Source organism: Agelaius phoeniceus, chromosome 3 (genome assembly GCF_051311805.1).
Source record: "Agelaius phoeniceus isolate bAgePho1 chromosome 3, bAgePho1.hap1, whole genome shotgun sequence".
NCBI classification, from domain to species: domain Eukaryota; kingdom Metazoa; phylum Chordata; class Aves; order Passeriformes; family Icteridae; genus Agelaius; species Agelaius phoeniceus.
The window spans coordinates 27,389,238-27,405,758 of record NC_135267.1 but is presented as its reverse complement, the minus strand read 5'-3'; the positions used below and the strand labels follow the sequence as shown (position 1 = coordinate 27,405,758).

Here is a 16,521-nt window from a genome sequence, read left to right as displayed (position 1 = left end):
CCCTCTATGTGCATGCTTGTGGTGTTTCTTTTGTTGCTCTGTGCTACAACTCAAGCTATCAAGAAAAGAATTTATTAAAGTTGGCCCAAGTGGTCAGAAGCGAAATGTGTCCAGCACAATAGGTGCATTTGGACAGGGAGATACTTGAGAAAATCTGGATGCTGCATCAGAATAAGGACAGCCCTTGGTCCCAGGGTTCAACTGGCTGGCATCCAAAGCCTGGTTTGGAATGGCACAGATCTGTGCTCTGGACTCAGTTTTAATGAGAAAATTGCTTAAATCTTGGGGAGTTCACAAGCTAAAGCTATGCAAAATGAAAAAAGTAAAAGCACAGAGAGAAGGATTTTGTTAGGATGGTAAGATTAGCAACTCAGGGATAGAAAATGAAAAAAAAAATCTGTACCTTAAAGTATAAAAAAAATAATCAAAAGCAGAGAATCAGCAAGTGGCAACTAGGCAACACTGAGGATCAGTCTGTTTAAAGGATTAAGATACAGTCTTACTAGAAGCAGCTGAGGGAGCTGGGGGTGTTTAGCCTGGAGAAAAGGAGGCTCATGGGAGACCTCTCTGTGAATACCTGAAAGGAATTTGTGGCCAGGTGGGCAATCAGTCTCTTCTTCCAAGTAGCAAGTGATAGGATAAGAATGGCCTCAGTTTTTACCAGAGAAGGTTTAGATTGAGTGTTAGGAAAACATTTCTTCACTCAAAGGGTGTCAGGCATTGATATAGGCTGCTGAGGTTAGTGGTGGATTCACCATGCCAGGTACTGTTCAATAGGTGCTTGGATGTAGCACCTGGGGACACGTGATAGACTCTGTGATCTTAAATATCTTTTCCAAAATGAATGATCCTATGATTCTAAGATTCACTGGTGGGATAAGATAGGAGCATACAATTGAGATGAACACCAACATGTGAATAACTTGCTTGCAACAACAGCACAATGCTTTCTGAGAGCTCATATTGTCAATGAAATACAGTACAATGCTTGTCTCCTTCATCTTTGACTGGATGACGAGGTTTGGGATTGGCAAATTCACAGTAAACATCACCTCTCTGAAGCTAAATGCAGCCATGCACAGGTTGATATGTTCACAATAGTCTGCACTGATGGCATAATGAAGGTGGCATGTCCATTGAGATGCCAAAATTTCTGCACCTGATTGTGTTTCTTGAGAGGTTCCTTTTCAGGTATGAGCCACAGTGATTGCTGCTACCTGTTCTGTAAGTCCTAGTGAAACACCATTTAGGAGAGCCCCTGCAATTGTAGGACTACATGGACACTGTGGTGGTTCATGCACTGGGTCCCCACTCTTCACAGGCTTCACTGGGCTGAGCCCAGAGTGGTCTGGCCTTGCACAACACAAGAGCGTGGCTGACAGGAAGAATGAGATGGCACCTGCTTCCTCAAGGCTGACCAAGTGATGCAGCTGGCACAGGAAATATGCATGGTCAATTACTGTGTTGGGTAGGGCAAAAAGGCTATGAGGCCATAACAACCACATAATAATAATGATAATAGAATGATAATAATAATAATAGTAGTAGTAAACCATGTAATGTATATTTGTAACACCTATAATGTAATTTCCTTTTACCTGCAGTTGTTGACTCTGAGCTCTTGGGCATTCATGTGTGTGCATCTCTGTGCGTGAGGAATGGGATTCCTTTGGCATGCACAATTTGGGTCAGTTGCTCTTCCTCTACCTCCAGCCCTAAATCTGTTGATTCAAACATCTGATGAATTGGAAGAACTGGTGTCAGAGCCTGTGAATAACAAGTCACACTGTGACAGGGCGATGAAATCTGTCACATAAGTGACCATTATTCTGAGTTGCATGTAACTTGGATTAACATCATAAGACTTGAGATAGGCAGCCCTGAAATTTTGGATTAAAAGTGTCACTGCTTGCTACCACGCCAACAACACACAGCAGTGACCTGCAGGCTCTTGCCAAACAGGCACCCCCATTCCTATGCCTGCTGTAAACATACAAATAGTGAATTGACAGTGAGAAAATCACTTTAACACACAGCTTGTCTCTGCATAAACACATCTAGGAGCTAGGCATTCACAATCTGGGAGGATGAATCCTATTCTACCATTAGTACAAGGCAGAGACAACACATTGTGGGATAATACTTTTGTTGAAGTAATTTTGCCTAGAAAACTTTCACTGCATTGCAACCATTAATAAAAAAGAGGAGTAAGCATAAAGTGCTGTGGCCATTAGAAATCAGTGGTGCATTCTGTGCCAGGAGTCACCAGTTAAATTTCCATTTGAATTCAACAAAAGGGATGGATGGTATCTTTGCAGAGTTTAAACTGGAGATAAGCAATTACATGGATTCTCTGATGCATTGAGTTGTGCCTCCTGGCAAATGACTGATCTGGGCTCTGGCATTGTGATTTCTTCCTTAACTGGCCCTTCATTTTCCTGGCAGAAGGTCATAGTACTGCAATTCCCCCTGCACAAGGATTGGCTCCAGCCTGTTTGTGGCAGCCAGGAGAAGGGAAGGTATCATGGTTGTCTGATGGGGTGGGCTCAGCTATCCATCCTGGGAGTCATCTTCAGCACCAAGAGTCTTGCCAGCCACTGCTATCCTACACTTCTCTGAAGCTGATGAGATTTTTATGATGCGCAGTAGGCTCAGTCAGACAAATTAGGACAGCTTACGAAAGAAAGGCTGTGAAATAACCCTGGTGCAACTTTAAAGAGATTCTTGGACATTTTAATGTCTTTTTTTTTTTTTGATTTGTTACTCCATCAATCATTCAGTGCTATTAATATTTTAATTTCTGCCAAATGTGTGGTGTTTCCCGAAGCTCAAGAATAAACATCAAGAACTGCTGAAAGAGGAACTAGACAAACATTTTTGCACTTAACTGTGCCAACTAGAACTAATACTAGGACCCTAACTCAAAATCTTAGGACAGCTGTTATGCTTGGAACAGGTTAATCTTCAACAGAGAAAAAGGATCACGTCCAGCTGTTTCTAAATTATTACAGATAAGTCAGTGCAAGCTTTCACACAGTGAAGACAGAGCTCCTTGCTTACAAAGGAAATGCTAAAAAATCTGTTTGTTGAAGCTCAATGGAATAGTTTTGTGAGTTTTTAAAGATTTGATCAGAAACCATCAACTGAGAAAAATGGGTTATATCAACTTTGCTGGAAAACAAAGGGGCTTAGAACACAAGTTGATTTTTGTGTTCTTTTAAAGGAAATCTAACACCTGTGTAAATGAGCTGAAATGGTTTCCAAGCAAATTCCTTGCCTCTGGTTTATCATCAGCAGGTCTTTAAAGTTGAAAAGAGATATGCTTGTTCATTTAATTTGACTGACAGACATTTACCACATATTCTTTCTTATGCTTCCAGAGCAAGGAGATAACTAGATAAAAGTGTTTCTGAAGATTTGTAATACAAAGGAGATTTGAATTTTTCTAATGTCAGTGCAAATCAGAGGTCATTTTCTTGGAGCTGACAGAACTGCACAGACGTAAGGAAAAGAAATGAATTATAATTTCCAGAGAGCACTTCACTGTTTCCATGAATATATCCTTTCTCATCTCCCTTATATTTGTTGCATCATTGCAGTCGGTGGCAGAATTAAGGTTGTGCAAATTTTTCTACTATGAACAAAACAAAACCAACCAACCAAAAAAAAAAAAAAAAAAAAAGCAGAGCAAATTTGAAGGGTTAAGATTTATGTACCATTAATGTGATGGACAGTGATTGCCTGTTGCTGACCTTGGCCTTTCTGATATCTTTCATACAGAAGATTTCCTGCAAGAGAGAAAAATAAAATTGTGTGGTCAGAGGTAATTTTCCCTCATCTGCAGCTCCTTAGTTGTGACAAGGACAGTGTAGGAGGCAGGTCCAATAAAAGCACTGCTGGCAAGAAATTGTATTGAAGACTTCAGTCTTCAATAAACGTACACACATTCTGCCTCTTAATGTCTCTGTCATTCATGGTAATGCATCCACACTGACTGTGCTTTCAAAAGTAGCTGCCCTTCGAAGCTGTGCCTTCCCAAGCTGCCCATCTGAAGTCACAAAGGGGAAAACCTCCTTAATTCCCTAGAACACAGCCCACCATCAACTTTTCCATGTTCCTCTCACCTACTAAGAAATGGAGACAGAAGGATGACTGGTTTTTACCTCTGCTTGTTCAGCTTTGGGAACTTAAAATGTCTTGTTCAGATCTGAAATTGTGTGCGGGGTTTTTTATTTCAGTTAAGCCTTATGTGCTCTCTCTGGTAGAAGCTTCAAAGTTCCTTGGTACTTTTTTCTGAATCTTTTCTTGGAAACAGTACCACATATATTTCTTTAAGCCCTCTGTTCAAAAACCTGGAGATTACAGATCATGTAGCAAAGGCTGTTAGACTTATCCTTGATATCTGCTTTTTGGTTTTTTGCCTTTTTTTTTGGTGAATATATAAATACAGACATTTACTTCTTAAATAGGAATGAGCACTTATTAGTGGGTATTTATTATATTAATTAGAATGACTGCCAAGTTCATTTTGACTACAGAAATGCAAACCTTAAAAGAATACCTTTGAGTAATGTTTTATACTGAATATCACCTGATTCTTTTTCTGAGTTTGCCCATAGTAAAACAAGTGAAAAAAGTGAAGCATATAAGGCTAAGATAGACCACTGGAAATAAAACTGAAATGGGAGATGCAGGATAAGTTTACTGCAGTGATGTCACCCTGCTTATCAGATAGGAAAATTTAGGTGAGATGTTAAAGGTTTTCTAATCATGTGGAGCACATGCTGGTTATGGGAGCACAGAAAGAAAGAGAGCTTTCTTTGACACCATGTACTCATTCCTCATATTGTTTTGATTTTAGAAGTCTGAAGTACAGAAGTAAAATACTGGATCATGTGTATTTTGTATATGTTGAAACTTTGCTATAAAGTTTCTCACTTGCAAGAGATCACACCAAAGTTTCATAATGACAAATACATAGTTGTGGCTGTTTCCAGTACCTCTGTATCTTGGACAAATAAATCTGTTTACAACATATCTGACTAATAATTAACACATGCAGAGTCTTCCTGGAAAACTGTAGTCTGCAGCTTTCTGTTCAGATTTCTTTCTGATTGCTGACTGGAGGTACTACTTCTAGAGTAAATGCACATTTGCTGAGAAAGTGAAGGACAAAAAGCCTCAAAGGAGGCTCCTAGAGGCACAAGAATGTGGCACAAAATTCAGATATTGCTCTTATACTGCATTGCCAGTGAAGTTTCAATGACAAAACGTCTTGATTCTAGAAGAAGTTTCCCCCAAGGAGTTTACTCTGTAAAAGACAGTGGTTCTGCTAAGTGGAACAGGATTACCAGGAGTCTGTATCAGGGAAGTTCCTGCAGGATACGAGGCTGTTGCACAGGAAGAGATGATGACTGCAGCTTCACCATAGTCTCCAGAGGAGCTATATGTTACTGTGACCAGTACTGCACCTCGGGCTCTCCTGGGCCTGTCGACTGCTGTACTGACTACTGGGATGTCTGCAACCGCCCCGTGGAGCCCACCAGGTCAGAGGAGCCTTGGCCACCTCCAGCATGGGGTAAGTGGGCAGAAAATGCTCAGCTGGCTTTAGTGCATCACAGTGAAAATACACATAGAAGTAAAATCCTGAAAAACTGACTAAAGTCATAGTGGACAAAAACACTGACCATGAAACTGGAGTGAGAATTATACTTGCTGTTTTTTCTTTGTCTCTAGGACATAAGCATTGATTTGATTGGTTCTCTTGGACAGAATCCCTGTTTTATTTGAAGTTTATCAAATAACCTAATTGGGTCAAAATTAGTGTAAACTGAAAAATTTCAATAGGGTTCCACAGATTAACATGAGATGAACAGCAAGCTCTAAATATTAGTACAAACAAATAATCAACAAAACTGAGGGTTATCCTGAATGATACTGCCCTGACATGTTCTGCAATGTTTTCGATTCAGCACAGCTTTCCTGTAGGGCACTGTTTTTCTGGCAACAGCTCAGGTGCAGGACTAAATGAAGGGATGTGCTTAGAACAAGGAGTAGGTGAAGGGATGTATTTAGAACAAGGATTTGTGGCATGTTTTAGTTCCTTACAAGTTAGTTTGCAGTGCAAGTTCCTCCAGGACTACTGTAAACTAAATCTAATTTTTTTATCACTAAAGATTCAAAAAAAAATTTTTTTCAAACATCTGGTCCTCCCTTGGCTTGTGGATAGGCCAAATCTCTGCTGGTGGAGAAAATTTGGTATTCTCTACATCTTTGGCCAGCTTCTTACTGACAGTACACCAAATCTGGCCAAAGATGTAGAGAATGTACCAAAGTTTTAAAAGCCTAAAATCAATAAAATACTACTGTGATTTTTAAAAATTAACTCTTTTTAATAACCTTGCTGCTTGCAGTTCAGCACTTAGAACACAAGCCCTTCAGGAGGCTGTGCTCTTAGGTGTGCAGCCAAAATCTGATAAGTGGGAGTGACAGAAATGCTGCAAAACAAATTTAATTTTCCAAAGTGTTTCTAACCATTTAAAAGAATTTTCTAAGGCTCTGTGTAAATAAAGACATTTCTTTTCATTTTTATTTGGTGCAGTGATGTATATTATTTTTGACATGAGATTTTTGTTGTAGGCCCTACTTAAACATGCAGTTGTATTTCTGCCTACAGCTGAGAGCTGGTGAGTCTACTTTGGCAAACTGTCTTATGGAATTGAATCATTACAAATCCTGCAGCAGTTTGCCACATGGTCACTGCCACAAGTCTACCTCTAAAAAGTAGAAGTGTAACAGAAAGTTTAGATAAGGGAATAGGTGAGGGGTGATCTTTTTACTGCTTTCTTAATCCAATTTTTTGCATTTGTGTTAGCTGTTTGCAACTCCTAATATACCTGCCAGGGGTAGCAATTATATTTAAAATACCTTTACTTGTCCTATAATTGTTCTTATACTATTTTTTAATATGTCATCTTTAAAAAGATGGAAAGTATGAATTTTTTAAAAATCTATTTAGTGGATATTCATTATGTAAGTAATTTAGAGGGTAAAAGATGAATAATAACGCCAAAATTAAGCAGGGGAAAAAAGGTAACAAACAAAACCATCTCTAAAGAATTGTTATAAAACTGGAATATCTGAGGAATCGGAATAAAAAAAAGGAGAAACAAGTAGGACTAAATGCCTGAAGATTAAGAAAATTAGGAAGCATCATTAGAAATGACATAAGTATGCTAGCTGACTTTTTAGCAAATGAGACTACACTTCTGTCTTAGGCTAAGAATTATTTAAGCACTTGAAGACCACATGTGCCAAAGTATTTTTTACCTGGAAGGTCTTGATCTTTTGGTTGCCAGAGGTTTTGCTCTCAGAGCCTCCTGAGTCACAGTTCTTTAAATAAACCAATAAAGTGAAGTGTTTTACATGGGCTGGAATGTACAGCAATAAAACTGCTCAGTAGTTTATTTCTGGATCTCCACATATACACTGAGAGGCTAAAGCAGAAACACTGTGACTTCTTGCATGTGTGTGCACCATACTGGGGGCCAGTATTGATTTAATTGTGTGGAACTGCTTTGACTCTGCCTTTATAAACCCAGCCTTCAGTTTGTTTCTATGGCTTTCATGTGTAGTTTCAGAAGAAACTGCACATTCCTGCCTTAAATACCAAATAGAAGTTCAGGGTCTTTTTATTATAGTCATATTTTAAATTCTGTTGTTAGAAGAACTTTTTGAGTTTTATCTCAGGACTTTATTTATTATTTATTTTATCTCTTTGTTTCAGTTATTCTGGTGGTACAAAAAGCCCCATGAAAGCCCACACACTGGGTCTCACCCTGTTGGTGGTGTAAAAGTGACATCCAGTGAGTTTGCTGATTGCTTTTACATGACAGATTTGATCTGACCTACAAGGGAGTAAACCTAGAGATATTTCACGGACAGAAATACTCACACCAATGCTGGGGACAAATTAAATAAGAACCATTAAGGGTATATGAATGTTGGACTGTGAAGGAAGTCTCCATTTCTCAAATCTTCTTCTTTCCAATAATGATTTTCACATCATAAAATCTCATTCACAAAGTCATCAAGCTGCATCTTCAAATTCATTAATTTCCTACTTAATGTATTAATATTCCAACCTAATACATTCAGAGCCAGACAACCTCACTGTATTCTCATGTGTCCTTTAGCTTAGAAAACTCTGTTGTCTCACTGATGCCTCAGGCAGTACTCTTGGCCCACAAAATATTAACTTGGCTAGGCTAAAGAAACTGCATAGTGTTAATTTTCAATTCCCTAAGCATAAATCATTGTAAAGCTGCTTCTGTATTAGTCCAGGTTTGCCTTTTATCTTGGGCACAGGCAGTGAGCCCTGCCAGCAGAGCTCCAATGAGGGGCTGCTCCATCTCTCAAAGGCTGCATCAATACTTCTCTTGATACTTTTGAAATAACTTGCTTGATCCTCCTTCCAGCTACTGTCTGATGCTGACTTAGTCACATACTGTGACAAACTATGGCACTTTGGTAATTTGCTTTGAGTATTCTGTGAAATATACCTCAGCTCTTAGCTGACGTTGGATTACAGCAGACACTTTGGGCCTCAGACTGCCTTGGCAGGATCTATTTTACCTGTGCTAGCTCCCATAGCCTGCTGAATTAACAGCAGGGAAATAAAGGCATTTATAGTTAATACTCACTTAACAATCACCTCTAGTTCCCTTCTGCACTTTGTTATGTAATCATGTAGGGCTCAGAGTGTGTTTCTGTCCTGGCAAGGAAGGAGGTGCAGGCCGCCAAGGGTGGAGTGTGGGTGTGCCTGGGCAGCCAAACTCCAGCCCTGGCCATGAGAGGGGCATAGCCTCCCTCACACTCCTGCTGGGGAAAAGCAGGGTACCATGCCTATTTGCAAGTCAACACCATGTTAGAGCTTCTTGAGACTGGAGGAAAAGATCGGTCTGCCTTTGGCTGGATGGGCTGCCAATCTCACCCTCCTGACTTGGACTCTGCGCCGTCCAAAAAGCGGCGAAGTCAGAGGAAGCTGGAAGTCCCAAAAGCTGACATAGTCCACACGTGAATTACCAGCTGCTTCATGGGGTCTCACACCTCATGGGAGAGGTGGGCACCAGTTGTAAGAATCCCTGTCTGGTGGGCTGTTTGGGTCCAATCTGGCTAGCTATGGACCCCAGCCCACACCATCTTACATGGACAAAGGCAAAAGATGAGAAGCACTCTTCTCCACATGGGGACAAAAGTCCTAAATTTATTTCCTTGATAGGAGATACCAGATCATCCAGGTGACCCCCCAGGTGAAGACAAAGAGAGCGATGCCTCATGGCGGGAGACTTTTAAACCTGGGGGAATGGGAGGTGGGGGAAGAGGACCACAGCCAATGGGATACAAGTGAGGAGTGGGCAAGGGGAGGAGTAAACCTGGGACAAAGCAGTTTAGTGCAAGCCCAGGCCCTCTCAGCAGGGGAAGAAGCATGGTGTCTGTAGGCTCAGCTGTCAGAACAGGCTGGAAACACAGAGCCGTGTGATAAATGCACGGTGCTTGCTCCTGACTCAGTCCAACACCATGCGCAGGCCTTCCGGATCGTTCTTCCACTGAAGCTTTGACAATCAAATGCACCGATGAAGCAATTTATGTGGGAGATACTGAAACGCACACAAAATCTTTTCTCAGTGAAGTGTTACCAAATAAAAAAAAATGAGAGGGATGTATTTTTTTGGAGAACTCATCCCTCACTTTATGTTTCATGGTGGGTTTTGGAGGGTGCATGAAACATACATTTGCCTTGAAGTGCAATTGATCTGTCTGTTTTTCAAAGAGGAATTAATCTGGCAAGGAAAAAGAGTTTATTACAATACTTTTGGAGTATTCACTAGTTTTATAAATTCTATTCCTGTAAAAACCTATTTCAATTGTCAATTAGAAAATAATCTTTAATAGAAATATTTTCTTTTTAATATTGGGAAATAACTTTATTTGAAGAACTTTTTATTTATATATAAGATAGTAATTCTTCATTGGGTGTTTTGAATCTGATGCTGAATTTATTTACTATGAAGGATAATATATTTTCTAAAAAAATAAGATACATTAAACTGGCTTTATTACTTGGAAGAAACTGGAACCATATTGCTGACTTTCAACTAAATAATTCAAGCATACTGCATAAAACCAATTAATACAATAGTAGCAAGAGTTTTCAGTAATTCACGTGAAGAATTATTTTATTTTCACACATCTATATGTTATGTTGGCAGGTTGTTATAAAGATGGCCGATATTACGGAGAAGGAACAATAATTAAAGACAACTGCAATTCCTGGTAATGTTTCAGAGAACTGCAAATTGAATTTTATCTAGCTTATGTAATGAAACAGGAATTAAGGAAGAGAGCAACTTGAAATTCATACTAAACATGTAATCAAATCAAAATGGCTGCAAAAGTAGTGCTAAGTACTAAGGTTTTGTGGAGGTAGATTACAGTCAATTTAGAAGAACAGCAAGAGGGAAACTGAATTTCTAATCAAGATCTGAGTATTAGACTATTCAAATCTCTTCCTCACAGGCCTAATTCTGTTTCTGCTCAGTCAAACCTAAATTGAAATGGTTTCAGTCTAGACCTGGGCATTGACCTGAATGCAGATCAAATAAATATTACAAATATAATTAAATTTTATTGAATCCTTCCTCCTTGGTATTTTTTATTTTTCTTTAATGAGTTATGAGAACGTATATTAACCTGTAAGGAAAGGATATATATATATATATATATATATATATATATATATATATATATATATATATATATTTATGTGGAAAGGGGTGAATTGTTTGAGCATCCCTTTCTCTGCCTTGGGACAGAAGCAGACAGTGCAGGCAGGTGAGTTTTGCTGTCAGCCCTGGCACCTGCCTGCCTGGGCTTTGCCTCTCCAAAAACCAGCCCTATCCTGGAGTAGGAATCCCAGGGCTCCAGCCCCACCCAAACAGGGCTGGAGTTCCCACTGTGCTGACTTTAGTCCAAGGTCCTTGGAGCACAATGTCTGGGGCCATACAACCCTTCCTGGGTTTCCAGAGTAAAACTTCCTCAAAACATCACATTTTTTCAGGAATTCAACATCTACGTTGCATTCCCTGGTTTGGTCTCCCAAAAATGGAAGCAAAATGTTTCAGATATGACCTTTCTCACAAACTGTAAACCTTCCCACCTTGTTCCAGCTCGTTAGACAGTGAAGTAGGAAGAAATGATCCTATGTTTTCATAAACTGTCTGTGACAATTATATTGTTCACACGTTTTTCCCCCTTCCATCTGCCTTCTGCTGTTAAAGTGCATATTTTTCCTTTGACAATTCTTTTTTTTTTTGTTTAATGATATTCTTGTCCTTTCAGCAAATGTTTCAACAGTCTCTGGAAATGTTCAACAGACGTATGCCTTGTTCGCCAAGACTTAATTCAGCACATCAATTCTGGAGATTTTGGGTGAGAACCCTTTTATTTAAAAGTTTTGTTATGCATCACAGTATTGCTCATTCTGTGTATGTGCAAATAACAAGGTATGCACTCTTCCCCACCCCTTCTTTCTCCAAATACATTACAGCAATTTGACAGTAAGTATGCATTTGTGAAACTTTCCAAATCACTGGCAGATTATAAAGCTTTAAATGGAAAGATACTGAACATCTCATGCTGGTAAGAGGAAATCTGCTGTAAACATCTATCCAAAATATTGTCCAAATTTAGAACAATTTCTTTTCTCTCAAAACAAGATTTGCATCATCTTCCCCCATTCTTCACTGTGTTTATTACTTGGGATAGATATTTAAAGTAATTTTTTCCTGCTCCCTTGAGAGCACTGTTCCATGTAACAGGACTCTATGTAGCACTGGAAGTGGAGAAGATGGGTGAAAGGGGGATCAATCATCAGAACTTGGGAGGCTTGGTGTTTTTCTTACTAACAGACTTGTTCCTGTGGCTAGTGCACAGAGATTAGGGACCTCAGTACTGGATCTGTGCCTTGGGAGCCTGCTGGCTGTGTACAGACAGAGATACAGGGGCAGCCTCCCTAGATCTGGGGTGCCAAATTCACCAATGAAGCCTGGGCAGATTTCAAGCTGTCAGGAGTGCTGAAACATTTTGTACTTCATGGGAGGCATTTAAAGCAACTGAATTAAGATAAAAAACCAAGTTAGGCCCCTGTCTCTTGTCAGTTGTAACCCTTGAGATTTATCCTAGGGTGACAGGTGAGATATGACTCAACTTCTCCATGTGTTTGCACTTTTCATTGACCACAGGGAGACCAAGAGCAATGAGATTTTTTTGGGCAGTATAAATCCCACTCCTTCTTCTTACAAAAGCAAGAAAGAAACTGGTAAAAAGAATGCTCTCTCCCCTGTCACTCAGCCCTTATCCAGTAGCAAATTTCAGTGTGTTCCAAATGTGTTTTACGGGATAGCTCCTCCCGGGGGGGAACTCCTGGGCAGGTGCTGGCAGAGCGACTCCTTCGCGGATTCCGGAGGAGCAGCCGCTCAGCCCCCTGTGCGCATAGTCCTGGACGGTTATCGTTTGCGTGACCAGTGTGAAGGAGGGCTCGAGACACCGGCCTAAATCCAACTGGGTTTATTTCAGGGAGGCCTGAGGGTCCAAAGAGGGAGGGAAGCAGGGGTACCACTGCAGCTGAAGGGAGCCAGTGCCAGGGCGAGCTTGAGCCCCGAACCCGGGTGGGACTGGGGTTTATAAAGGGGAGAAGGTAGGCAGGGTCGGGGTACAAATCAACCAGTAGGGAGAGGGCTCAGAGGAGGGGACAAGGTGGGTTGATATGAGGTACACCTATAAAAATGTGGGGAGAGGGTGGTCTGGTTACAGAGTCCAATAGGGAATAGGAGAACATGGAACTTTCTAGAACTGGGGAGGGAGCCACGGCTGATTGACATTTAGACAGGAGTGTCTTCCCAAGGCATCCCCGCCCCGTTTTCCCTGTGCCCTCCTCCCACAGTGTATGGCTGCAAGGGTGGTTTTCTTTGTGTTGTGCATATAGTTTGAAAATCAACATTGCAATCTGAGTTGGGTCCACCTGAGAGTAGCAAGGGAATACGTAGAGAATCATGGGGAGCCCTTTCTCTCACAGTGGCTATTGGTATAAAACTGGGGCAGAAGGTGTCAGCTGGGCTTTTTGCTGGGTTCAGCAGTATCTCTCTTCTGGTGCACCAGAGCTTGAAGGTGCACTGCAACTCACAACACAAGGCTGCTAGTTCTCTGTGGGAATCTGGGCTGGAACATGACTTGAGCACAAGTTCAAGAGAATAGCAACATTTTGACTGAGTGTCTCGTTTGCCAGTACTGCTCTGAAGTATTGCACATTCATGTCCTGCAGGCTGATGTGATGCTGACTCCAAATCACCACTATTCATATACTGCTGTGTTGCTCCATCCTGCACTTATCTGCAGTGGAAAAGTCCATAGCAATTATTTTCTTGTACATATTGAATGCAAGTTCTTGAAATGCAATTTCAAAAATTTATTTCTGGATGCTTTTGCTGTTGTACTCTTACATGAGCAACGTGTTAATGTGAGTGTTATCTCTAACCTGGGTCTTGCTTTTTGGTTTTCATCTGTGAGGAAGATGGAAAGCTGACAACTACAGTCAGTTCTGGGGAATGACAGTGGAAGAAGGTTTCAAAAAGCGCCTGGGCACTTTCCCTCCATCTCATTCTTTGCTGAATATGAGAGAAGCTCCTGTAAGTGTCATGTACACTTGTTAATTGTTTTAAATAACTTTATCACATAGAAAAGTTAATGTGGACAATTATAAGAGTGTGATTCAGGGTTTTGTCACTAAATGTTTCCATGTTGAATATGATACTCCTGGAACAGTTCTATAAGTCATAGAATGTCTGGCCCTATTGACAGAAATCAAATAAGAAGGAGCAAAAGAAAATCCTAATCACTGTGAAGCTCTGCAGCAATATTAATTTATCATTGTAGTTCACTTCCTCAAGAGGGCTCCATATTAATTCTCTCCATTTGCTAATCATGGCACACACAGCTGTAACCACTGAAAGATACATCTGGGCATCGTTCATTAAGGCAAACATCTGAGACTAAACAGCAATATTTGACAGAAGCTGTGAAAGCTTTTTTCAGGTTTTGAACAAATGGACAGCAGAATTGTGGGAATCATTGCAAAATGAAGTGGTTCTCTACTACCAGCTTTCTAAATCCCTTGGCCATGACAATTTTTTTGACAGCTAAATTGAATTTCCTATCATTTATTTATGCTGAAATTAGTTTGGCATTGAAGCAAATATACTTTAAGTTATGTACGTTGATAAAGCAATTTAAGAAAAATACAAGTTATTGAATCCAGAGTGATTTTTCCAATGCTTTGGATCAGTTACTTAGTTTCTTTCTTAGAGGACACAATTTATGGAGTTCACAGACCAAAAAAACCATGCCTAACTAGCTCACCAGAGTGAAATTAGAAGTGAAAGTATAAACAGATAGATCCAAGGTTTGCAAAAGTGTTAAGTATAACAGGTGTTTATCTTTGCCTTCAATATAGCTCAGGCAAGTGATGCCATTTCATTATCTGTTAGAAGTCAATTGCTGATGCTTGTTTATGTGTTGTTTCTACAATCCAAAGGAAACTTTCCAAACAATATTAAAGGTGATAATATAAAGAGCAGTTCTTTAATGAAAGCTTTCAGGTGCACAAAATATCTTGGGCATGCCTGATATGGGATTTCCACAGATTTTGTAAGTTTAATTAATTAAGATATCCAGCAAGTACATCCTATAGGAGACCAGTTGCTCTGGTAACCACCCTTGGGCCTGATCCTCAGTGTCTCTCCAAGGGGTTCTCAGCTCTATATTTTGTTATTTCTCCTGTGTGCTGGTGCAAAACAGGGGTGTTCTTGTTAGAAATGCTTTTCTTGAAAATAAGAATATTTCTTTAAATAGAATTTCAAGAAGGTGGCATAAATGTGTGAGAAAGGATGACCTACTGTTCTGAAGTGTGAGAAAGCATGAAAAATTATACAGCTGCATATTAAAAATCTACAAAGTTGCAAATATATATATATATATATATATATATATATATATATATATATATACACACATACATATTTAAAGCTAAAAATCTTTAGGCATCAGTGGCAGAAGGGTTTCCACATGATAGAAGGCACCGTGGTGACAGAGTGCAGAGCTGCCTCTTGAATGGGTTTTGGGGAAGGAAGGCACAGCCTCCGCAATAATTTGAGCAGTCCTAACCCTTTTGCTTGATTCAGACCATTCTTGGTGACACACAATGCCAGCTCCCTGCACCAGCAGAGTGGGGCATTGTGCTCAGGCCCAGATTGGCCAACTCAACCAAAATTACACTCTGAAGGGTTGCCAGAGCAAGAAGTGGACAGGAATTAAGCTTTGGAGTTTTGCCTTGTAGGATTTTCTGGACTACTCTTGGCAGCCAAAGAAGGATCGTTTGATTTGAAGATGGCAGGTCAAAATAAGACAATGACATAAAAGAATTTAACTAAATTTAGAAGGTGTCTGCCTTGAGTTACCAGTGAACTGCACTGAGGCTCAAAAGAGTTGGATTGATTTGTTGTTTTTGGCATTTTCCTTGAGGGATATAGTGTGAAGCTTATATAGCACAGGCAAAAATTGGATTTCATGTATCCAGCCCAGAGACTGACATCTCCATTGCTAGGTATCTAGGTAAGACAAATCCCACCTAGGAAATCAGGAAAGGGGAAGGTTTCAAGAAATTCTTCATGATACTTCCTTTCCTCTGTTCAGTAGCAGCTGTTTACTCAGTAGTCCTGCATTATATCCAGCTTATTGAATAATTGTTATTAAGCTTCCTGTAGCTAATTTACCTGGTACACTTCTCACAGCCTTTATTCCACAGATGCATTTTTCAGTCATATTTTCTCTGTCTGCTGTTTTATGAAATCTATGAGCCACAACCCAACTCCCTTTGGCACTGCCAGACACCCAAGGAGATTCAATGCATTTTTCTCCAGAAATCCAACTTGGCACATTCATGCATTTAGTCATCATGAGACTTCCTTATGTGTTGCTGGAATCACGTACCTTTCACAGCATTCTAGCAAATCTTTCTACTTACAAAAGCTAAAAATATAAAATAATACTCTCCATGTGACTTTCTCAGCTTCTGCAATATTCTTAGGGAAATCACAAACTTCCTGAAATTGCTCATAGAGCTTTTAAAAGTTCTGCTTTTAATAAAAGACTTTACCTGCCCAACAAGGTGATACTTTTTTCTGGAAGGGAAGTTTGTCATAATGGTACATTAGAACACCCAAAAGACAATGATATGGAGCAAGAACCAAATCTGAACTGAGGACCCTCTGTTGTACAGTATGGCTGGACCTGAGTATAGACCAAGAGCTAAATGCACCACTAAACCTGTTTGCCTCCTGAAAAAGCTGAAACTCCTCCATCTGAGAAGGCATTTTCACTGCAGGAGACAGTGCAGTCATTCTTGAA

At 40.1% G+C, this 16,521-nt stretch overlaps 1 protein-coding gene across 1 annotated transcript in view; it reads left to right on the top strand.

The window, feature by feature from the left end:
- Positions 1-5,208: 5,208 nt before the first annotated feature.
- The window catches only part of TINAG (tubulointerstitial nephritis antigen), a 38,032-nt gene continuing 26,719 nt past the window's right edge, over positions 5,209-16,521 (top strand). The window contains exons 1-4 of the mRNA XM_054630520.2: positions 5,209-5,578; positions 10,272-10,335; positions 11,401-11,490; positions 13,631-13,745. Of these exons, the coding sequence (XP_054486495.2) occupies positions 5,209-5,578; positions 10,272-10,335; positions 11,401-11,490; positions 13,631-13,745 (639 nt within the window). The remainder of the gene's footprint in view (positions 5,579-10,271; positions 10,336-11,400; positions 11,491-13,630; positions 13,746-16,521) is intronic.